At 42.3% G+C, this 24,789-nt stretch overlaps 2 protein-coding genes across 4 annotated transcripts; one reads left to right on the top strand and one right to left on the bottom strand.

Annotated features, from left to right (window-relative positions):
* Positions 1-1,299: 1,299 nt before the first annotated feature.
* derl2 (derlin 2) lies at positions 1,300-21,810 on the bottom strand. Of its 3 annotated transcripts, XM_043718876.2 has the most exons (7): positions 21,674-21,808; positions 14,912-14,977; positions 13,414-13,487; positions 13,084-13,177; positions 11,871-12,066; positions 4,414-4,504; positions 2,943-3,199 (listed from the first exon to the last, which is right to left on the bottom strand). In XM_043718876.2, exons 1-7 carry the CDS (start codon positions 21,764-21,766, stop codon positions 3,094-3,096), a joined length of 720 nt encoding a protein of 239 aa, XP_043574811.1. In that variant the 5' UTR covers positions 21,767-21,808; the 3' UTR covers positions 2,943-3,093. The 3 variants fall into 3 exon arrangements, with proteins under 3 accessions (XP_043574810.2, XP_087833709.1, XP_043574811.1); XM_043718875.2 differs by lacking the exon at positions 4,414-4,504 and having other exon boundaries at positions 1,300-3,199; positions 21,674-21,810; XM_087977583.1 differs by lacking the exons at positions 4,414-4,504; positions 21,674-21,808 and adding an exon at positions 21,312-21,605 and having other exon boundaries at positions 1,300-3,199.
* Positions 21,811-21,844: 34 nt separating this feature from the next.
* On the top strand, positions 21,845-24,562 carry mis12 (MIS12 kinetochore complex component). Its single transcript, XM_043718877.2, has 2 exons — positions 21,845-21,950; positions 23,441-24,562. Exon 2 carries the CDS (start codon positions 23,449-23,451, stop codon positions 24,133-24,135), a length of 687 nt encoding a protein of 228 aa, XP_043574812.1. The 5' UTR covers positions 21,845-21,950; positions 23,441-23,448; the 3' UTR covers positions 24,136-24,562.
* Positions 24,563-24,789: the final 227 nt, after the last annotated feature.

Genomic DNA, 24,789 nt, shown 5'->3' with positions numbered 1-24,789 from the left:
CCAAATCCTTCCCATTCCTAAGTGCGGTACCCAAAACTGAACAATATTTCATTTGAGGTTAACCAGTATTTTAGAAAGGTTCACCATAATGTCCTTGTCTTTATAGCCTTCACCTCATTTTTACAACCCAGCCTCCTTAACCCTTTTCAAAACTGTCAAGATTCTTGCACCTATACCCTAGCTATTTATTCCTGCACTTCCCCTAGAATATTCTCTCCTTGCTCTTCCTATCAAAATAAATTGCTTCATAGTTTTCTGCATTAAATTTCACTTATCACTTGTCTGTCCATTACATCTAAAAATGTGTTGCTGGAAAAGCGCAGCAGGTCAGGCAGCATCCAAGGAGCAGAAGAATCGACGTTTCGGGCATGAGCCCTTCTTCAGGAATGACTTATGCCCGAAACGTCGATTCTCCTGCTTCTTGGATGCTGCCTGACCTGCTGCGCTTTTCCAGCAACACATTTTCAGCTCTGATCTCCAGCATCTGCAGTCCTCACTTTCTCCTGTCCATTACATCTACTTGGTGTTCTGATCAATATTCATCCCCTATCAGCATAATTAAAAATAAATTATCTGGTCACTACTGCATTGTTGAGAATGGGATATTGCTGTGCACAAATCAGAATTTTTGACATCACAATAGTGAGAGTCCTGCAAAAGTCCTTCAATAGTTGGAACATTCTGAGGTCATGAAAAGCACTATTTAAGTGCAAGACTCTTGAGCACTGTCACAACTGCCATTTTTTCATCTGGTCTCTGTAGCCTTTCTTTCAAGGAGGTGTCTGTTTGGAGACTACAGTCTCTCATTTTCTCTCCCTCAGTGATTTCTGTGCATCTCTATGACTCAGACCCCTTAATCTCCAGACTCTCAGGGAGATTTCTGCACACTGTTTATTGTATCTTAATCCATTTCCCTCAGAGACATATCTGGACACCAACTGGCATTTTGCAGTCTCGTCTCACGAAGATATCTGTATCTTGACTGCTGTATCTCAGTATCTATCGGTCAGGAATATTTTTAGACACTGAATAGTTTCTCTCATTACCCCTACTACCCTTCACTGCAGGATTTGGGGTGGAACATGTATAAAGAGGAATCTTGAGATAAATATTTTAACTGAAATAATTTAATTTCTGTCAAAAGGTTTTGATGAAAATAACTAGAGAGGATAAAAACATGAGACTCCTGTTCACTCTATCAAATATGCTGAAATAGTTAAGAAACCAGTTAAGAATGTAGCTCTGTTAGAACACTCAATAAGCTGCTGTAAGCACAGATTATACTCAACAACTTCACAATTAGCAAATCAAATTTTATGATTAGAATCATCCAAAGTACTTCAGATTTGGCACAAGTGTGAATTGATTAAAATGTTTCAAACTTTGCAGTACAAGGCTGTGGTTTACTGCAGTACAGGTTTTCACACCAACATAAAATATCCACACACCATTCTGAAGAGGAGCAGGGGAGTTCTCCCCAGTGTCCAAACCATTTTATGTTAGCCTTCTCTCTTCAGAAATTTTGCCTGACCTGCTGAGTATTTCCGGCATCTTCACATTTCAGATTTCCAACATCTGTGATGTTTTCTCGTTTATATGAGAAGAACAGTTTTTAGCTTGTCAATCTCCCTGCACGATTACAGAGTTGCTCTTGGTTCACAGTTCTTTGGTTGATCTGCTGTTAGTCCCGTTGTGCTCACATCATTTCCTCTGGTTCTTGGACCTTGAAATTAAACACTGCTTTGTAATCAAAATTAAACCTGTTTAATTGTAATCCAATTAAACCTGTTGGACAACCTGGTGTTGTGTGATTTTTAACTTTGTAATCAAAAGCTAGTAATTCCAGCCTGCAATCAACTTCTCTCAGCAAGGACACCAGCCCAGCTAAGATTCATGTGGGACATTGTGAACACGAGAATCGTGTTATACATGCTTCATTTAATGGAATTTATCCAAGTTGGCAGTTGTAATATAGACCAGACATTCTTAATATTTGGATTTGTAGGCAATTTGTTTGAGATATCTCTTTACAATTGGGTGTTGCTAATTAATTAATTAAGAATTTAATAGAGGATTAGTTTACAGAAAACAATATCTTACCCTCCCATTGCATGCATCTGAAACACTCAGAAACGTTTGCCTTCTGCTATCAAATAATTTCTGACAGTAAGATTACATACCCACTCCATTACTCGGGCAGCTTATATTGGGTTGTGTTGTGTGGGACTGTGAATCTCAGAATTAACATATCACAAGCAAACACATTTCTAGCTGCAGGTTTACGTTACCTAGTTGCCAGGCATTGCAACACTGATAAAGTTCCGAAGGTATTCTCAGATTATTGGTAGCTAATTGTCTAAAGTTTTCTGTGTTTGAACAGGTTACACATCTGACACCAGCCTGTAACAGGGAAAGAATGTGTAATACCAACTGGTTAGTCTGTTTAACCAATAGTGGTTAGCTACAGGCTAAACTGACATCTACTGGGCTTAGCTGTCCACATGTGTGACTGACAAAATAGATCAATGGAAAGACTGTGGAGGTTGACTGTGCTTAGGTAACATATTCTTGCATTAATCCCGCTGAGAATAGATCAAAGACTCCATCTGCTGTCTTTTTGCTCAGAAATTTGATCTCTCTGATCACAGTGATGTTTGATGGGTTGAGTTCTGTTTTCATTGTAAAAGAATTCTTACAGCAGTCAGCAATTTCTCATAAAAACAATCAGTTATATAAAAATTATGGCTACACATTCAATTGAGGTGAATGTGACTTCAGAGATTTGATCTTCTAAGAGACAAGTAATGTGAGCACTCAGATCTTCAGTTTGATGGAATAAATCTCATCGAAATGTCAGTGATTCCAGTAAAACAAACAATGCTGCAGGCACTATTGGCCAATTATAATTTGCCTTCGAGATTTGACAGGTATCCATCATACAGAAAGTGCTTGCTGATGGGTGGGTCGTTGGCAGTCTGCAAGGTGGCATTTATTGAACTGAACCAGAGTGACAGGGAACATAGGGAGGCAAAAGAGAACAAATACATCCTTTGAGGTCCTGCAGAGTGTTTGCTGCTTACAGCTGATTTGCATCTAGCCCCCAAGTCGTTGTCCTTCACCCCAGTTGAAACCCCCAGGCCGGTCCTCAGGCAATGGATTATAGTTGGGGTCTTCTTCCGGAATATCAAAAACAACTTTCCTGCCAGAGAAAACAGACCCCATTCCTGGGATTAGTTATGGAAACAACATGCAATAGTCAATAGCAAAACTTGCATATCAGGCTGGGTGTGAATTATCAGATCAGGTCACAATCTACACAGTACAGGGTGATCCCCATATCCACGGGTCCAGTTTCCACGGTTACAGTTACCTGCAGTTTACCTTCTGGAACCAGGGATTAGGGGCTGCTGGGAAGGTACATTTCCCATTTAAATGAATGGGTTCACACCTATCCATGGTTTTGTAGGTCTTGGAACACATCCCCCACAGGTACGGAGGGACTACTGTGGTTCACAACAGGAACAAAGCACAAAATCAGTCTTTGTTTCTGGAATAAACGCAGCAGTATGATACACTGTACCACTCAAGATGAATAAAGGTGGCCATACCAATTGGATTAGCTCAGGGTGCCAACAAGGCAACAGTGGACTCTTGTCTCCAAGCTGGCAAAGTAGGCCAAAGTAGGTGATGGATGGTCAATGGATTTGCTAGAAGAGAGTTATGTTGTAAACCCCAGCTCTGTCTCTGCATCAATGCTTACACACTGTGTTACACAAATATTGTGAGGTAGTTCTGGGGTAATAACAGGCACTGCTGTTATACACCCAGCAAGCAAAATGGCAACCACAAGAATGCCTCTGAAAATCTAAACACCTTCAAAGGTTTCACCCACAACATGCATCAATCGCTCACCATCCAAACCTCAACCTTTGGGCCCTGCTTCCCCATGCTACCTGCATATCATTAATACAGGGGAGAACTAGAGGAGCCTGGAGTGATTGACTGTAATGAGAACAAGGAGAGGCATGTTGCAGTCACATTCAGCCTCTTTGTTAACTCAGCTCAGGAAAGTCTTGAAGGGAGATGGGCAGTGATAATATTTCTGAAAGGGGGATTACAGTAACTCTAGAAGACCTCTTGGTGCCCTGGTTTCCTCCTACAGTACAAAGATGTGCAGGTTAGATGGATTGGCCATGTTAAATTGCCCATAGCAAATTGGGATGAGCAGAGTAGATGGATTAGATATGGGAAATGCAGGGTTGCAGGGATAGGGTGGGGTGTTGGGGGGGTGGTCTGTGTGGGATGCTCTTCGGAGGGTGCTGTGAACTTGATGGGCTGAATGGCCTACTTCCACATTTTAGAGATTCTATCATTTATCCCAAACAAAGATCACTTCAATAAAAAACAACTTACAAAATGTTTGGTGTTCTGAGCAGCCGACCCCCACCAGGTTGGTTTGGAAATACGTCTTCCAAGAAATAATAGATATGACCAACAGCGATTCCTAAAATCAAACAACAACTAGGTAGAGCTAGAAAGACAAAATAGCTGCACAGCACGACCTTAAATGCACAATGAAGTACACTGTCAACAGGGGGTTCTTGGGGCATTAGAAAGAAGGCTCAAGTTTTGGCAGGACTGAGAATATGGTGCCAGCATCTAGAAACAGGAGTAGGGCTATTTGGTCCCTCAAGTGTGTTCAGCCATTCATTATATTCAAGCTATTCAATGACTTAACTTCATATTACCACCTTACCCCATATTTCCCAAATACCATTCATTAACAAAACTAATCTCAGATTTAAAATTAATAATTGATCCAGCAATTATTGGTTGTGGATGAGAATTCCAAACTTGTACACACATGCAGTGTTTCCTGGATTAATTCCTAATAGATCTGGTTCAAGTGATTAGATGATGATTACTTGTCCTAGATGTCCGACGAAAAGAAATAGTTTCTATCTATCCTATTTAACTACCAAATCGTCCCTGCTGCCTTCTAAGTTCCAGGAAACACTGCCCCATTTTTATTCTCACATTGTAATTTAACTTTTGGTGTCCAGGTATCACCATGGTGAATCTACACAACATTTTCCCTCAGGTCAATATTCCCTTCCTAAAATGTGCTGCCCAAATCAGCGCTCTCAATCCCTGAAATGTGGTCTGACACCTTTTATGGACCTCAAAGGGATTGTTCACTTAAATGAAATGCTTGTTAGAAATATTGCTTTGAGAGTGCAATTTCCTTTTGGTGTCAAAAGTCTTCATGGAAAAGTAAAAATTCTCTCAAATCCTCAGGCTAAGTGTATCATCAACACTGTACAACAGGTGTTAGAGAAGGAAGGAACTCTATGGTAAAAAAGGATGTGGTCTATATCCATATTAATATAATTTTTGAATTTGTCCTTCAAAATAGAAGCAGATGGGTGTTGGTTACTTTTGTGAAATGTTTTATTTATAATGAGAAAGGTCAGTGAGTTATTATGGGAGTGAGCTAAACCCAGCATTTGTCAAAAAGCAGCTGACTGTACACCTCGGTGGTGTTATTTGAAATACGCTAATACTGTTGGGTTTATGGCAAGTAGGGTAAACACTTAATGTCATTGCTTTGAGTTCAGAAGAGTAGTCAGAGATGTACAGCATGGAAACAGACCCTTCGGTCCAACCCGTCCATGCCGACCAGATATCCCAACCCAATCTAGTCCCACCTGCCAGCACCCGGGCCATATCCCTCCAAACCCTTCCTATTCATATACCCATCTAGATGCCTTTTAAATGTTGCAATTGTACCAGCCTCCACCACTTCCTCCTGCAGCTCATTCCATACATGTACCACCCTCTGTGTGAAAACGTTGCCCCTTAGGTCTCTTTTATATCTTTTCCCCTCTCACCCTAAAGCTATGCCCTCTAGTCCTGGAATCCCCCACCCCAGGGAAAAGATATTGTCTATTTATCCTATCCATGCCCCTCATAATTGTGTAGACCTCTATAAGGTCATCCCTCAGCCACCGATGCTCCAGGAAAAACAGCCCCAGCTTGTTCAGCCTCTCCATATAGCTCAGATCCTCCAACTTTGGCAACATCCTTGTAAATCTTTTCTGAACCCTTTCAAGTTTCACAACATCTTTCCAATAGGAAGGAGACCAGAATTGCACGCAATATTCCAACAGTGGCCTAACCAATGTCCTGTACAGCCGCAGCATGACCTCCCAACTCCTGTACTCAATACTCTGACCAATAAAGGAAAGCATACCAAACACCTTCTTCACTATCCTATCTACCTCCGACTCCACTTTCAAGGAGCTATGAACCTGCACTCCAAGGTCTCTTTGTTCAGCAATACTCCCTAGGATCTTACCATTAAGTGTATAAGTCCTGCTAAGATTTGCTTTCCCAAAATGTATCACCTCGCATTTATCTAAATTAAACTCCATCTGCCACTTCTCAGCCCACTGGCCCCTCTGATCAAGATCCTGTTGTAATCTGAGGTAACCTTCTTCACTGTCCACTACACCTCCAATTTTGCTGTCATCTGCAAACTTACTAACTGTACCTCTTATGTTCGCATCCAAATCATTTATGTAAAGGACAAAAGGTAGAGGGCCCAGCATCGATCCTTGTGGCAATCCACTGGTCACAGGCCTCCAGTCTGAAAAACAACTCTCCACCACCACGCTCTGTCTTCTACCTTTGAGCCCGTTCTGTATCCAAATGGCTAGTTCTCCCTGTATTCCGTGAGATCTAACCTTGCTAGAATCAAGCAAGTTTAAAAAAAATTTAATTCAGAAAATGCCAAACTTGAATGCAGATGCAAGTTTAGTTTCTTTCCTAGAAGGAGTTCCTTGTGATAAATCATTCTGCAGAAGAGTTTATAGAACAAAGAAAAGTACGGCACAGGAAGAGGGCCTTTAGCCCTCCAAGCTTGTGCTGATCATTGTGCCCTAAATAAACTAAAAAACAAACCTTCTGCCCTTCTTCGGTCCATATCCCTCTAATCATGTAACCATCCAGATGCCTCTTAAATCTTGCCTGCTTCCATCACCTTTTCTGACAGTGCATTCCAGGCTCTTCCCAATCTCTGCATGAGAAACTTCCCTCGCACGTTTCCCTTCAACTTACCCCCTCTCACCTTGAACCGGTGTCCCCGAAGAATTGAAACTCCAACCCTGGGAAAAAGCCTCTGACTATCCACCCTGTCTATGCCTCTCATAATTGTGTAGACCTCTATCAGGTCTCCTCTCAGCCGCCGTCTTTCCAGTGAAAACAATCTCAGTCTTTTTAACCTTTCCTCATAGCCGATGCTCTGAAGACCAGGCAACATCCTGATGAACCTTCTCTGCACTCTCTCCAGAGCCTCCATGTCCTCCTGGTAGTGCAGTTACCAAAACTGCACACAATACTCCAGGCCTAACAAGGGCTGCAACATGGTTTGCCAATCTTTTGTCCTCCATGCCCAGGCTGATGAAGGCAAGCATGCCATATGCCTTCTTAATCAACTTGGCCACCTGGGTTACCACTTTTAGGGAACTGTGGACCTGCATGCCCAGATCCGTCTGTATGGTAATGTTCCTAAGGGTTTACAGTATAATTCATACCGAAATTTTATCCTAAATTTTAGTTCATGAAACTTCCAAATCAGGAGAATTTGGTTAGAAATCTGCACGTTCTTAGAACTAAAATAATTTCAATTCTCAGATATGTGAAACATTTATGTCAATAAATAGAAACTTAAAGAGCTGAGGTAATGGTGTCTCTGGACTTTAAAGTGTCTACAATGGACAGTAGTATTGGGAAAAAGATTGAAATTTAGCTGTGCTGTGTTCTTAGTGGCTCAGTGGTTAGCAGTGCTGCCTTACAGCACCAGGGAACCAGATTTGATTCCACCTTCAGGCAATTGTCTGTGAGGAGCTTGCATATTCTCCATGTGTCTGTGTGGGTTTCTGCCGAGTGCTCTGGTTTCCTCTCTCAGTCTACAGATGTGCAGGTTAGATGGATTGGCCATGCTATATTGACCATGGTGTCCATGGATGTGCTAGCTAGGTGAGTTAGCCTTGGGAAACAGGATTACAGGGGGTGGGTATGGCAGGATGGTCTTGGGAGGGTTGGTGTGGACTTGATGGGCCGAATGAATAAAGAAATTACAGCATAGGAACAGGTCCTTTGGCCTTCCAAGGCTGCGCCGATCCAGATCCCCTATCTAAACCTGTCGCCTATTTTCTAAGGATCTGTATCCCTCTGTTCCCTGCCCATTCATATATTTGTCTCTGACCCTATTGTGCCCGCCTCTACCACCTCCGCTGGCAACACGTTCCAGGCATCCACCACCCTTTACATAAAGAACTTTCCACGCATATCTCCCTTAAACTTCCCCCCCTCACTTTGAACTCGTGATCCCTGGTAATGGAGTCCCTCACTCTGGGAAACAGCTATCCGTCCTGTCTGTACATCTCGTGATTTTGTAGACCTCAATCAGGTGCCCCCTCCAATCTTTGTCTTTCCGATGAAAATAATCCTAATCTACTCGAACTCTCTTTATAGCTCGCATTCTCCACACCAGGCAACATCCTGGTGAACCTCCTCTGCACCCCCTCCAAAGCATCCACATCCTTTTGAGCATGTGATGACCAGAACTGAACACAGTATTGCACATGTGGCCGAACCAAAGTACAACTATAACATGACCTGCCAACTCAATACCCCGTCCGATGAAGGAAAGCATGCCGTATGCTTTCTTGACCACTCGATCTACCTGCATTACTGAAAATGTGTTGCTGGAAAAGCGCAGCAGGTCAGGCAGCATCCAGGGAACAGGAGAATCTACGTTTCGGGCATAAGCCCTTCTTCAGGAATGAGGAAAGTGTGTCCTGCAGGCTAAGATAAAAGGTAGGGAGGAGGGACTTGGGGGAGGGGCATCGGAAATGCGATAGGTGGAAAGAGGTCAAGGTGAGGGTGATAGGTCAGACTGGGGTGGGGGCGGAGAGGACAGGAAGAAGATTGCAGGTTAAGAAGGCGGTGCTGAGTTCGATGGATTTGACTGAGACAAGTGGGGGGAGGGGAAATGAGGAAACTGGTGAAATCCGAGTTCATCCCTTGTAGTTGGAGGGTTTCTAGGCGGAAGATGAGGCGCTCTTCCTCCAACCGTCGTGTTGTTGTGGTCTCGCGATGGAGGAGTCCAAAGACCTGCATATCCTTGGTAGAGTGGGAGGGGGAGTTGAAGTGTTGAGCCACAGGGTGGTTGGGCTGGTTGGTCCGGGTGTCCCAGAGGTGTTCTCTGAAACGCTCCGCAAGTAGCCGGCCTGTCTCCCCAATATAGAGGAGGCCACATCGGGTGCAGAGGATGCAATAGACGATGTGTGTGGAGGTGCAGGTGAATTTGTGGCGGATATGGAAGTTTCCTTTGGGGCCTTGGAGGGAGGTGAGGGGGGAGGTGTGGGCGCATTGCCCACCTGCATTGCCAACTTCAGGGAACAATGGACCTGGACACCCAGAATGGCCTGCTTCCACACCATAGGGATTCTATGATTCTAGCTGGAACTTACTAATTGTCATCTACATTTAGATAGTTTGTATTTTTAATTATTCTTTTATGTAACAACATTCTATTGTGCTGTGAAAGAAAGTCTAAACCTCAAGAGGATATGTCTCTGTGACTAACCACCAAGTTCATTAACCAAACAGATAAAAACATATTTCGTCAACACATACACAAAATACCAAAGTACTGCAGATGCTGGAAATCAGAAACAAAAACAGAAATTGCTGGAAAAGCTCAGCAGGTCTGACATTATCTGTGGACAGAAATCAAAGTCAATTTTCAGATCCTAGTGACTCTTCTTCAGAACTGATGGTAGCTCAGAAAATATTAATACTTACACAGAAGATGGTGTGGGGAGAGGGTACAGAATAAACAATAAATGAAGATTGAGCCCAAAGAGAGAAAAACAGACAAATGAACAGTTAAAAGTCAATCATGAAAATGAATAGCTGCTAATGGGGGCTATTGGTAGCTGTGTGTGGTAGCAGTCCACATGAAGACAAGACTGGGTGTGTGCGGGTTTGGGTAAGGACATGTCCTCAAGCTCTAAAATAGTTGAACTCGCCATTGAATCCAAAAGGCTACAGAGTTCCCAAAAAGAAAATGAGATGCTGATCTTTCAGTTTGTGCTCAGCTTTACTTGAGCACTGTAGTAAGCTTCAGCAAGAGATGTTGGCAAGGGGACATGGTGATGTGTTGAAGTAGCAAAATATGATCCATCAAGCTAGGTTTAATTCTAGGATCTGACTTGTATTACCATCAGTTGGGATCATAACTAGTATTAGTAATTAGTATTACTAATTCTGCTGTGCAAGGCCGTCAGATCCATGTGTGTAGTGACTTTCAAAACAGGAAGTCAATGTGGACAAACCGATCATGGTGCGCAGAATGTCGGAGTGGCTGTGCAAATTAAATGTGAGATCAGAAGCATGATCTCCGGGGATTGTGTTCCCAAGTCAGTACAAGACAGGAAAATATGTAGCTAGAAAGATGCTGGTGTAGGAAAGGATTTGCATTGCTGGGACACTGGAAACATGATTAGACAATCAGACTGGGCACAGGGGACCTGTACTGGATGGATCTGCACAAGACTGCCATCATTTTCCTATCTGAATAACTAAAGATATGCTGGAAATATAAATGAACTGATAAAACAGAAAGTAAAGGAAGTGGATCTGTAAGGTTTGAGACTTTTGCTTGTAAGGGATTTTTATTCTTGTTATGCTATTTGTGTTTCTAGTCAGCCTACTAATAGTTAATGTCCAGGGATATATTATCTTCCAACAATATTAAAGACAGCAGATGATGGTCAAATGATTAATAGGCTACTTAAAAGAAAGATAATTGTAAGCAGATTTACAGGTCACTGTAATTTCTAAACAATAGGAAGTATGTGAGCAGGATACAATTCAGAATTGATTTGAGTGCAGAATCGCACCAACAGTTAACCACACCAAATTTCCAGTTTCCTTTACAAATAATACCATGAAATGATCAGACCATATCACATGTACATTCAGATTATAGTCCAACAGGTTTAATAGGAAGCACACTAGCTTTCGGAGCGACGCTCCTTCATCAGGTGATTGTGGACGACTTGATCGTAACACAGAATTTATAGCAAAAATTTGCAGTGTGATGTAACTGAAATTATACATTGAAAAATTGATTGTCTGTTAAGCCTTTCATCTGTTAGAATACAGTGATAGTTTCACTTCTTTCATGTATAAATCACAAAACCTTTTTTTTAAAAAGTTGCATTCTCGGGTTAGCTGTTAACAATGGTGATAGCTAGACAATATGTTGAAGGTGTTGTCCCCCTGTGTTCTCTGTCTGTGCCATGATGTTTAGAATCAATCTAAACATCAGGTCATAGACAAGAGAACACAGGGGGCTAACACCTTCAACACATTGTCTAGCTATCACCATTGTTAACAGCTAACCCGAGAATGCAACTTTTAAAAAAAAAGGGTTTTGTGATTTATAGATGAAAGAAGTGAAACTATCACTGTATTCTAACAGATGAAAGGCTTAACAGACAATCAATTTTTCAATGTATAATTTCAGTTACATCACACTGCAAATTTTTGCTATAAATTCTGTGTTACGATCGAGCCCTTCACAATCACCTGATGAAGGAGCGTCGCTCCGAAAGCTAGTGTGCTTCCTATTAAACCTGTTGGACTATAACCTGGAGTTGTGTGATTTTTAACTTTGTACACCCCAGTCCAACACCGGCATCTCCAAAACATGTACATTCAGATACAGTGACATTCAAAAAATACCACTTACACACTGTTTAATGCTTTTCCTTGACACAACATTGCTTCCTTACCTAACAAATCCACTATGATTGAATTCCCAAGCAACAATGAGAAGCCCATTAGTACCCAGGGCAGGAATGGAGCCTGAAAATTAAGGAGCCCAAAGAAGTTCATCCTGACGTAAGGATTTCGCCTGCTCCATATATAGACGAGCATTATAGTAAAGGCCTGACCCAGGAACACTAGATTGACAAACAAGCCAAAGATCTGACATAAAGTTAAGGAGGAAAAAAGTCAAACATTTTCAACAGGATTAGCAGATTTCTGCCTGTGTCAAAGAAAGTAAGGTGGGGTGAATAAAAGGGGTGGACTGAGAAGAAGAAGAACAAGAGAACAGGTGCATGGATGACAATTAGGGGAAAATCAGAGCAGGGAGAGAACAGGGAGAGGCTGCCCCTCATTACCTATTTCAGTAAGGCACCATGATCTAGCCGATGTAAATAAAGCTTCGGTTTAATAATTTACTGTGCTCTTTGACTGCTTGCGATTTTCCCCTGTGTTCAAGCTGTCCTGTTTGGATCAAAATGCTCAATGAGGCAACTCCACCAGAAAAAGTAACAATGGAATATTTTAAGCACTGAAGCAAATGATGAAGACATATACATCAGTCACTGCCAGATGTGACAGTGCCATGGGGCAAGGTGGAAGCCATGAGAACTATAGAAAACCTGCAACACCTGAGAAACATATTACAGGGGTACATGATTTATGAACATCCAACTTACAAAACTGATTAATGGAATCCCATATGGGATATAACTTTAAAGATATGACATATACTTCACAGTACTTATGAATGACCATTTTACAGTGTGCTGCTTTGTGTTTTGACTTGCATACAAGTCCACTTCTGAATGGACTCAAGAATGGAACCAGTTCACAACCTGGAGATTGCCTGCATGAGGAGAATAATGGATTAAAAATAAAAGCACAGCAGACCAAGGCCAGTTATTAAGATCAATGAACAATGGATGTAAAGAGGTGTGAAAGTCCTCAGTGTGATTCAAGTTTGTGTTGAATTCATTGATCTTCACCAGGAGCATGTGGGAAGCTATCATTGGATGGGATAAGGGTATTAGTGACAGTGGAAGCCAGTGAGTTCTGTGGCAAAGTGTTGACGTTATTGAGTGACAGCTATATGCTTGTTAAAATATAATTAATTAATTTACTGATCTTTGAAAATAGTTTGATAACATATATACTAAAGAAAAAGCTGAAGGATACAGTCATCAAAAATCCACCAAAGAGAAACATAAAGACAAAGTCTGCAGTTCGACCCCTGAATGACCCTTCTTCAAGCATCCGGCAATATCGATATCTGCAGTAATGGTTAAGAAAACACAAGGTGTATCAAAGTAAAAATTATGAAAGCAAAAAAATGTTTTTGGAGGGAATAAACACTCTCCTTAATCCTGATTTCTTTACCTGTTGCAAATGCAATTTGTAAACAGACATCTTTTCTGTCATTAACAATCATCAATCAGTTTGATTCTTACACAAAAAGCAGTTTTTAAAAATTTCTACATGTAATTTCAACAGCTGTCAAAAGGATACAGGAATATCATATTAAACAAAAAATTAAATCCCACTGTACCAAAAAACAGGAAATTTGTAATTAATCTCCAAACCTACAAGAAAAGAAAACACGGGTTAATGTTACAGTCTGGAAATCCATTTCAATTCCTTTACACGTCATTTTTTTAAACATTCCTCGCTCCTCTCGACAGTACTCAGCTAAATCACAGCACTGACACTCAGTGAATTGAGGAAGGAGGAAATTGGAACTGTGAAGGTTCTTTGGAAATGTCAACATCACTGTCATAATGCCAGTCAACATCCTAGTAACATCAACTAATAAGGAGTGAACACCAGAAACTTTGGATGGGGCAGAGAAAGCAAGGACTGGGTGTCACCAACAATTGTCAATAAAAATGACATGAGAAACCAAACAGACGAAGGAGGACATCTGAAGGACATAATTGTGTGTGAGCACTACGTTTTCAGGTTCACAATAACTATCTCAAAGGACAGAGTTCCTGATGATGTTTCCTGTGATGTTTCGGCAGCTGCTGAATGCAGGTTGGGGAATCAGTCACCTGCGGCCAATGATGTATCCCAGCACTGAGATACTACTGCAGGCAGGCGAGCGATGATACACATTACAGGGGACAGGGTGAGAAATGAACAAATAACTTAGTAAAGATACCATAGCAATTGATAAAAATCAGCTCTTGGAGCGTGTCAAGCTCCTGGGAGTGGTCATCCACAACAAGCTTTCTTTGACTCTTCATGTGAACGCACTGGTTACAAAGGCCCAACAACGTCTCTTCTTCCTCAGGCAGCTGAGGAAATTTGGCATGACGGAGAATACCCTTGCCAACTTTTAAAGGTGCACCATCACAAGCATTCTGTCTGGATGTATCACTATCTGGTATGGCAACTGTGCCATTCAAGATCGAAGACAGTTACAGAGAGTGTGAACTCTGCCTGGACAATCATAAAGGCCAACGTCCCATCAATAGAATCCATCTACCAGGCCCACTGTCAAAGAAAGGCCACCAGCATTCTTAAAGATCCATCCCACCCTGGCAATGTTTTTCCACAACCTCTACCATCGGAGAGAAGGTACAGAAGCCTGATCACACGCACCAGCCCGTTTCGCAACGGTTTCTATCCTACTGTTGTTAGAATACTGAATGGACTCACAAACACTTAACATTCGCCTTTACCTGTGTTTTTGTTTTTGCTGCTATTTACCTATTATTTACTTATCTATGCTATTTAACTATGTGATCTGCCTGTATTGCTCGTAAGACAAAGCTTTTCGCTGTGCCTCGGTACACGTGACAATAAATTCAATTCACATAGCCATTTTAGATTTCTACTGTTCAACTTACAATTCACAAAGCCATGACAGCCTGTGTAATTCAGCATTTTCTGACATTATCAGAACATTATCAGGGGAATAATTGTGGCTGAACTGGAAATATTAGGAATAGTGAGTATATACAATCCATGCAGTGTTATGCATTAATCTAATAAACACACTTACTTGGTAGTGTTTAAATATAAGCTCGGGATTGAAGTATAGCTGGAATGGTGTGATTATTTCTAATTGCTGAAAGAAAGTAAACAAGACATTAGACATTTACTTTACAAAACAAGGATGAAAACTGCACCTCATAGCACCTTTCCTACATTATCCTAAAACAATTTATAGCAAATGATGTACTTTTGAAATGTGGTCTTAAAGCCCACCCACAATACAATGGGATAAATGATGGTAGAAGGAACTGCAAGACACAATAGCTATAGGAGACTCCATAGTTATGACATACAATTGTTTCTGCAACTGCTGACATGAAACCTGCATTGTCTGTTGCTCCTCTCATTCCACAGTAAAGGGCTAACAACATTCAGAACATTTTGAGGGAGGACTACAGAAGCCCATTTGGGAACCAGGAAGGTAGGGGACAAAAGGTTTGAGATCTGCCAAGTTTGATTAGTTCTGAAGGAAATTAAAGAGTAGGATTTCACAGATAATCTTGGAATCATTCCCAGCGCTACACACAAGTTTGTTTATAGGAATAGTAAATTAAAAGAGGTTAACATGCAGTTGCAGAAATGGTGCAGAATGAAGGACTTCAAATTCCTCAGGCAGTGGGTTCAGGAGGTAAATAAGTTGCACTTGAACAATGCTGCTAACAATATCTTTGATTAGAGACAAAAAAACTACAGATACTGGAATCCAAAGTAAACAGGCAAGAGGCTGGAAGAACACAGCAAGCCAGCAGCATCAGGTGGTGGAGAAGTTGACGCTTCTGGTGTAACCCTTCTTCGGGACTGGGAGTGGGTGAAGGGGGAGCTGCAAATAAAAGGGGTGGCAGGAGCTGAGTGGTGAAGTGAGGATAGGTGAGGAAAGATAGAGGGTACGACATGGTTGGTCAATGGGAGGAATGAGAGATTGTTGGTGGAGGTAAGTTGTAATATCCTTGATTTGGACTTGCAGGGTAATATTGTACTTTGCTCAAAAACTGCATGCATTCATGTAGAACTCTGTTATCTCACTTTTTAGATTAGAATCAATCTAAACATCATGGCACAGACAGAGAACACAGGGGGCTAACACCTTCAACATATTGTCTAGCTATCACCATTGTTAACAGCTAACCTGAGAATGCAACTTTTTAAAAAAAGGCTTTGTGATTTACACATGAAAGAAGTGAAACTATCATGGTATTCAAACAGATGAAAGATTTAACAGACAATCAATTTTTCAATGTATAATTCAGTTACATCACACTGTAAATTTTTTGCTATAAATTGTGTGTGAGGATTGACCCTCCACTATCACCTGATGAAGGAGTGTCGCTCCGAAAGCTAAGGTACTTCCAATTAAACCTGTTGAACTATAACCTGGTGTTGTGTGATTTTTAACTTAATATCCTTGAGGCAGCGTTTCAACTAATTTAGCGGCAGGTGTGCACAAGTAGAGGATAAACAAAATACACAGAAAGACAGTGCAGCCAATACTTATGAATGTGCTTCCAGGGATGAGGGAGCTTCATTATGTGGATAGACTGGAGAAGCTGTTCTCCTTAAGTTTGAGATAATGTTTGGCATCAGTATTCAAAATCATGAAGCCAACGGACAAAATGGAAAGAAATTGCTCTCATGGGTGGTAAGTCAGGAACTGATGGACTTAACAATACTGACAAAACAAAACATTGGTGACATAATAAAAAACATTTTAAATAAGCGGGTAGGATCTGGAATGTGCTGCCATTCAATCAGAGCCTTCCAGAACTTCATCTGGAAGCAGTGGGCCTGGTGGAGGCATTAAATGAGCATTTTTAGTCTGGCCTCACAAGAGAAAGATGTTACCAGAACAACTGCAAATGAAGAGGGGTGGAAAAAAACTGGATAAGATTGAAATCAGTGAAGAAAAGGAAAATAAAAGAAAGCCAATTCTCAAAACAGGAAAATCCTGAGGTTTTGATCTGATGCATCCTGGGTGACTAAAGGAAACAAGGATGGAAATCGTACAGGAACTGGTTCCAATCTCCCAAGTCTCCTTCAAAATGGGAATGATGCTAGAGGATAGGTGGGTGATTGACGAGAACAGGAAAAGTCTGTGAAACAGTCCATATGGAAGAAACACTTACGAGCCAGATTGTGAAGAACAAAAAGAAAGTGAAGATATGGGAATCCCTTGTGAAATTTTGAGATTTGATGGCTTAATTTGCATTGATATCTGGGGAGGGGGTGAGGTGCTGTGGTGTTTTTCATGATGACATTTTTTATTTGATGGACGCCATAAGGTGCTTAATCAGATTGTTATTCATACCTAGAACTAATTAGATGTTTAACTACTCAGCATGTCTAATTCTGGATGACAATATAAGGTGTACATACACTGTAGTCTGCATTTCTGCATTAATATTGGAAAATTTATTGCTTTGTTCAAATCCACAAATGTTTGTGTCTTCACTTTCCTGGTAAGACCCTTGCATCTTACCTTTCAGCTATTATAAAAATAAAAGCTACTTGTTCCTAACCAGATTACATCATAACTTAACTATTTAGTCTGGGATCAAACGGTCTGGTCAAAAGTTGACGGTCTGGTCTGTGACCACGGCTTTTACATAATGAAAGGACTTAGTTAATTTCTCCTGCCTTCCACCCAATCAGAGAGGTACCCTTTTCTTCTTCCTGCCTCTTTCCCCTTTCACTGGTTCAAAAGCTAATATGTTTCTATCTTTCTGATTAAAGGTATTCAACCTCAAATGCTAACACTGTTTCTCCCTTTGCTGACATTGCCTGGCCTGCTGTGAATTCCAGCACTAATTGATTTTACTTCACTTTTCCAATATTCACAGTATTGGTACAAAAACAAGGATGTCTTGTTCAACCTTCAAAAAGCATTGGCTGGATCTAAGCCCAAGGAGTGTGTTGAATTCTGGATGTGGTTAAAGTAGGATTCTTGGGAGTTACACTAGAGATGAAGATCTTCAGTTTGGGAAAACTAGGGTAACTCAGGTAATTCTTACAGCTGAGAAAGGCAAGAAAAGATTTGATACTTGTATTCAAAATCATGAATGGCTTTGAAGTGTCAATAAGTGTGGGCGGCACGGTGGCAAGCGCTGCTGCCTCACAGCGTCAGAGACCCGGGTTCAATTCCCAACTCAGGCGACTGACTGTGTGGAGTTTGCACAATCTCCCCGTGTCTGCGTGGGTTTCCTCCGGGTGCTCCAGTTTCCTCCCACAGTCCAAAGATGTGCAGGTTAGGTGAATTGGCCACGCTAAATTGCCCGTAGTGTTAGGTAAAAAGGGGTACATCTAGGGGTATGGGTGGGTTGCGCTTCGGCGGGTCGGTGTGGACTTGTTGGGCCGAAGGGCCTGTTTCCTCACTGTAAGTAATCTAATCTAATCTAATCAACAGAAACCATTAATCTGGTTTGGTGATGTTGATTGAAGATGAATCAGGTCCTGGAAAACACTCTTTAGATGGAGGAATGGGATCTCTCACATCTAACTGAGAAGGCACATGGTGACTCAGTTTAAAACTTCACCCTTAAGATGGCACTTTGGAGAGCGAAGCATGACCTCAATTTTGAAATAAGCCTAGATTATGGTTTTAAGCCTCTGAGGAATGGCTTGAATCTAACAAATAAGACATTCATGACATTATTAGATTTGACCAGTAATGGTAAGCTAGCAAAAAGACATTTAAATTGCAATGATAAGCACAAATAGATAGCATGATACAAATCTCTCTAAATCCAAACATGCAGTCGTGTCCTGTAGATTTTTGGGCACATCCAAGTTATACTGGGAAACAGTTTCGATTGAACTCAGTAACAGAGATTATATGGGGTATACCTAGAATTTGCTCCAGACAGTTAATTTTAGCTGCTCTAGTGAATTACCTGGACATATGTAAAACCTTGGTCCTTACTAGGTACATTAAATGGGGGTGAGACTAGCTATGCGGGGTGTCATACACAATCCTTAGCAGTCATGTCAATTTAGCTCCCCAGTTGTAGTGTGACATTCACAATGACAAACTCATTTCAACTGAGTTTCAACTGTACAACCACTGATACAATGTTGTGGGACAGTTATTTTGTTACTTTCTAATCACCCATGAACTCTGAATTAAACTGTGCAATGGCTAGAAAAGTGGTAAGAAGGGTAGATCAGATGAAGAAGAAAAAAGAACACAAAAGGTGGTAAGTGCCACAGGAGGCGGTGGAAGCAGCACTCAAGGAGCACCTGGATGAATACACGAATAGGAAGGGAGTAGAGGAATACAGATCATGTAAGTGAAGACAGTCTTAGTATAGATTAGATTTTTTTTTAGATTTTAGATTACTAACAGTGTGGAAACAGGCCCTTCGGCCCAACAAGTCCACACCGACCCGCCGAAGCACAACCCACCCATACCCCTACATTTACCCCTTCACATAACACTACGGGCAATTTAGCATGGCCAATTCACCTAACCTGCACATCTTTGGACTGTGGGAGGAAACCGGAGCACCCGGAGGAAACCCACGCAGACAGGGGGAGATTGTGCAAACTCCACACAGTCAGTCGCCTGGGGTGGGAATTGAACCCGGGTCTCTGGCGCTGTAAGGCAGCAGTGCTAACCACCATAGAAGGGCAAAATGTGTTGGTGCAGGCTTGGAGGGCTGAAGGACCTGTTTCTGCGCTGTATTGTTCTTTGTTCTGAACAATGAAGGGTAAATGGGTGTATTAACATGGGGTTACTGTAATACAGACTGCTCGATTAGTAGTGGCTGCAGAATTTGAAAACAGAATCGAGAAGGATACAGGGAAGAGGAATTGGAATGAGTAGCTCTTATTGACCTTCTATTTAAAACTACAATTCAAAAATTATTTGGTCTCAAACAGATCGAAATGCAGAATTTTTGCTAAATGTGAAAGCTGTCTGAATCAAAGGCTACAACTATTATACCAAGGTGTGTAATCTAGTTTATTTTTAATGTGGCAGTATTTTCACCAGTTACATGATGGGACTTTCCTGTTAGTACCTTCTATGTTGTAGAGAAATCAGGCTTTACTTGTAATAATCTCTCCTCATAATTTAGCCCGCGAAGTACAGACAGTACACCATAACCTCAAACTAAATTAGCCCCACCTGTCTGCGCTTGGCCATATCCCTCCAAACATTTCTTATTCATGTACATATAGAGTACTACAGCACAGAGACATGCACTTTGGCCCAAACTGGTCCATGCGACCAAAATGTCTATCAACGCTGACCTCATTTCCCTGCACTTGGCCCATATCCTTCTAATCCTTTCCTATCTAGTATAGAAAGGGGGGGGGGGGCTGGAGGCTCACACGCGATCTGCCACCTCTACTGTCTTTTAAACATTGTAACTGTTTTCACATTCACCACTACTTCTGAAATTTCATTCTACACACAAGCCACATTCTGTGTAAAAAAAAAGTACAGTTCCCGTCTTTGATCCACTATTAATTTCCCCTGGATTTTAGGTTTGCTATTCCCCCTTTTCTACAGTAAACTGCAGGTTGTCCGGAGACGCAATTCCCTTCTTTGGAACTATTTCAAAAAATCTGTTCTGAACCCTTTCCAAAATCTTCACTTACTTCTTGAATAGTGATCCCCAGAAATGGTCATGATTTGGAGATGCGGTATTGGGACCAGGTTTATTTGGAAGCAGTAGCTTTCCAAGTAAACCTGCTTGGAAAGCTAGTGCTTCCAAATAAACCTGTTGGACTATAATCTGATGTTATATGATTTTTAACTTTGCCCAGAAATGGTGTCACACTCCAGCAAGGGCCACATTTCAGCATAAGGGCAACATGGTGTCTTAGTGGTGAGCACTGCTGCCTCATAGCGCCAGGGACCCAGGTTTGATTCCAGCCTTGGGTAACTGACTGTGTGGAGTGTGCACATTCTCCCTGTGCAAGTTTCCTCCAGGTGCTTCGCTTTCCTCCCATGATCCAAAGATGTGCAGGGCCAAGCTACATTTCTAATAGTGTTCAGGGATGAGTAGGTTAGATGTTAGTCAGAGGGTAGATGTAGAGTTATAGGTTAGTGGAATGACCCTTAGGGGCAGTTTTACTCTTTGGAAGGTTGGTGTGGACTTGTTGGGCTGAATGGCCTGTTTCCACAATGTAGGGATTCTATGATAATTTTTTTTAGCTATTTACTCACTGCACCTACTGAGCAAGTAAAGATTCATATGTCAATGACTATTCTGACAAAATCACACAACACCAGATTATAGTCCAACAGGTTTATTTGGAAGCATTAGCTTTCGGGGCACTGGAGCAGCACTCCGAAAGCTAGTGCTTCCCTGTTTGACTATAACCTGGCGTTGTGTGATTTTTAATTTTGTACAACCTAGTCCAACACCTGCACCTCCAAATCATGATAAAAAAACTTATTTGGTCACCTTCAAACATTGGCGGCTGAGCACCTCCAGGACTCCCATTTAAACAGTAGTATTTAATTTGTACTGCACATGTATCACATCGCTGATTTATTTTGCATTATATTTCATTCCAAAGTGCTGATCCGACACCTTTTCCTGGTAGAGAGGGGTGGTGATGGAAAGGCGATCAGACACCTCCTCCCCAGAAAGAGGAACTCCCAGACCTCGTCCCCGGGGATGGGGAAACAAACGGACACACACTCACTCACTCTCTCTCTCTCCCAAAATAGTCCAATCAGCCATGGCTGCCCCTTCTGTGTTCGGGTCGCCAGCCAATCCCCTACCCCCCCCGGCCCAGGCCCAGGCCCAGGCGAGGCACCTACCACAGCGGCGGTAGTGAGCACACAGGCGGTGGTGTAGGCCCGCGTTACTAGGGGGATCTGCAAGTACTCCTGCTGCAGGCTCTGATACGCCATCTTCAGCCCGACCGCGGGGGCAGCTTCCGGTCCTGACGTCACTTCCGGAAACGGGCACCGCCCCCCCACCCACCCGCGGTCCGGTCAGCGCATGCGCGGCGAGGAAGGTGGTTCGTTGGGCGGGAAGCTCGAGACTGAAAAACAACAAGCGCTAAAAGAAAACAGAGAGAGGGAGCGCGGAAAGGTGAGGGGGTAGATTGGCAGTGAGTGAGTGAATGGTGGGTCCGGGAGGGGGAGAGGGGGGGAGAGAGAGAGGGGGGGAGAGGGGGAGGGGGAGAGAGAGAGGGGGGGAGAGGGGGAGAGGGGGAGAGAGAGAGAGGGGGAGGGGGATGTGGTGGAGGGGGGGAGGGGGATGTGGTGGAGGGGGGGAGGGGGATGTGGTGGAGGGGGGGAGGGGGGGTGGTGGGGGAAGGTAGTGGGACACACATAAAGATAGCAGGAGTAGGCCCTTTGGCCCTTTGGCCCTTTGACCCTTTGACCCGGCTGCACCTTTCAATGTGATCCCGGCTGACCATCCAACTCAATACCTTCTCTCCTTGATCTTTGATCGCCTTTGCTCTAATTTCTTGAAAACATTCAATGTTTTGACGACTTCAGCCATTTTTTGTGGCAGTGAATTCCACAAAATTCCCCACTTGCCAGATGGAGAAGTTTCTCGCCATCTCGGTTCAGTCCTAAATGGTGGCTCAGTGGTTGGCTCAGCGCCAGGGACCCCGGTTCAGTTCCCACCTCAGGCGACTGACTGTGTGGAGTTTGCACATTCTCCCCGTGTCTGTGTGGGTTTCCTCCGGGTGCTCCGGTTTCCTCCCACAATCCAAAGATGTGCAGGTCAGGTGAATTGGCCATGCTAAATTGCCTGTAGTGTTCAGGGATTAGGTTCATAATTTAGGGGTAAATGTAGGGGAATCTAAGGTAGGTCTGTTAATCTTCAGAGGGTCGGTGTGGACTGATTGGGCTGAAGGGCCTGTTTCTACACTGTAGGGATTCTACGATATCCTTAAACTATTCTAAAGGAAGGGTCACTTTGACCCTAAACATTTACTCTGATTTCTTTTCACAGATGCTGCCAGACCTGTTTATTCAGCAATTTCTAGTTTTGCCCATAAATTTCTGACTCAGTTAATGATATCAAAATTACACATAATACTCTAGATGTGGTTTATCCAAATCTCTGTGCAATTGCCTTCCATTGGATAACCTCACATTTATCCAGATCATACATAATATGCCATGCGTTTGCCTGCCAACTCAACTTGTTGAAATTAGACTGAAGCAGCTCTGCATTTTCCTTACAGTTCACACTACCCCCAGCTTTGTGTTGCCTACAAACTTTGAGGTAATATATTTTGTTCCTCCATGTAAGTCATTAATATATTACTGTATATAGCTAAGGTCCAAGCACTCATCCCTGCAGTGCCCCACTAGTCACAGACTGCCACTTGGATGTTTTACACACCTCTAGAATAGGTGAGACTTGAATCAGGACTTTCTGGACCATAGTATTATCACTGCACTATAAGTGCCCTTACCTTTAAAAATAAAAAGAAGGAAATATTTTCTGCTGCTTGGATTATGAGACACTTTGAGCTTTCTTTCTTAGGCCACATTTATTTAGTTATTCGCTGTATTTGATTTTTTTTAAAACATTGCTTTCCCCATTCACTATCTGTTTAGGTTTTAAAATGGCGGACAGGTTGATGACATATGAGACCCAATTTTTTGGGTTCTCCCCCCAAACCTGTGTTCTGAGAGTGTCCAGTGGAATCCAAGATTCTCTCCTTGATGTCATGCTGGTTGTGGAGCGAGTCATTTTCAAGAAACTGAAGGAAATGTCAGATAGCAGTGTGACTCCATCTCAGATCCGTACCTGTACAGAGAGCTTCCTTCAATTAATGAAAGAACGGTTTGATATGATCTTTGAGAGAGTCGAACAAGGAATTCTGCAACATATCTTCTACATTCCTGAAAATATCCTGCTTCCTGAAGACCATGTCCAGGAAAAGTACCCATACACTGAGGAACAGTTCAAAGACTTGCAATCAGAAATAGCTGAACTGGAGCACTGCTACCGATGTGAAATTATTGCCAAACATGCACTCCTTACTGAATTAGAAGACCAAAAGTTGATTGAGCTGAAACTAGAGCAGAGAATTCACTGGTTCAGCAATTTGGATAACACTTGGAAGAGTAATGCAGTCAGCAATGTTCGTGAGAGCCTGGCTTTTGTTCGGGGATTGACCTGCGAGGTCCCAGCTATGCTTCAGAAAATCCAAGAGAAATACAAGGATGAGCAAAATCAATCAAGAGCACCCAGTGGAAGCGAACAGGAGGAGGGAAAGGAAACAAGAAGGAAGCGACTTAAACTATAAAGGCATTGGGACTGGTTGGTATAATGCATTTGAACACTGCTTGTCATTCCCACCTCAATCTGAGGGGCTCCAAGATCTCTGGTTGGGAAAGTGAGTTGAGAACTCTTCACATTCCTGATGTGAGGCAACCAATGGTCGAGAAATGATTAGAATTTGGCATTTTATGGTCCTATTTGAAGGATAGCCTTCCATTTGAAACTGGGCAACAATATTTATGGGCAATTTATATTTCGGGGAAGTGATGAGATATGTTTGGATTGGTAGTAGAAATGATATCCTGTATCAACTCTGTACGGTGTGCCATCCTGGTATGAAACAGAGTCTGATGGTGTAAGCAAGAGTGTGAACAGAGAAAATTTCCAAATCCTGTGCAGACATCTTTCCTCTGTGAACTGAACATTTATATAAATAAAAATTGATACAGCTACTTGGACTGTCGTCTTTAGTTTTCTTGGTATTTACACACTATTTGTTAATTGAAAAATGTGGTGCTGGTAAAGCACAGCAGGCCAGGCAGCATCTGAGGAGCAGGAGAATCGACATTTCGGGCATAAGCCCTTCTTCAGGAATGAGGTTGGTGTGCCAAGCAGGCTGAGATAAAGGGTAGGGGGGAGGGGTGCTGGGAATACAATAGGTGGAAGGAGGTGAGGGTGA

Source organism: Chiloscyllium plagiosum, unplaced genomic scaffold (genome assembly GCF_037043375.1).
Source record: "Chiloscyllium plagiosum isolate Xiang-an unplaced genomic scaffold, Cpla_swu_hap1 HiC_scaffold_31, whole genome shotgun sequence".
Lineage (NCBI taxonomy): Eukaryota > Metazoa > Chordata > Chondrichthyes > Orectolobiformes > Hemiscylliidae > Chiloscyllium > Chiloscyllium plagiosum.
This window is presented reverse-complemented; position numbering and strand designations above follow the sequence as displayed.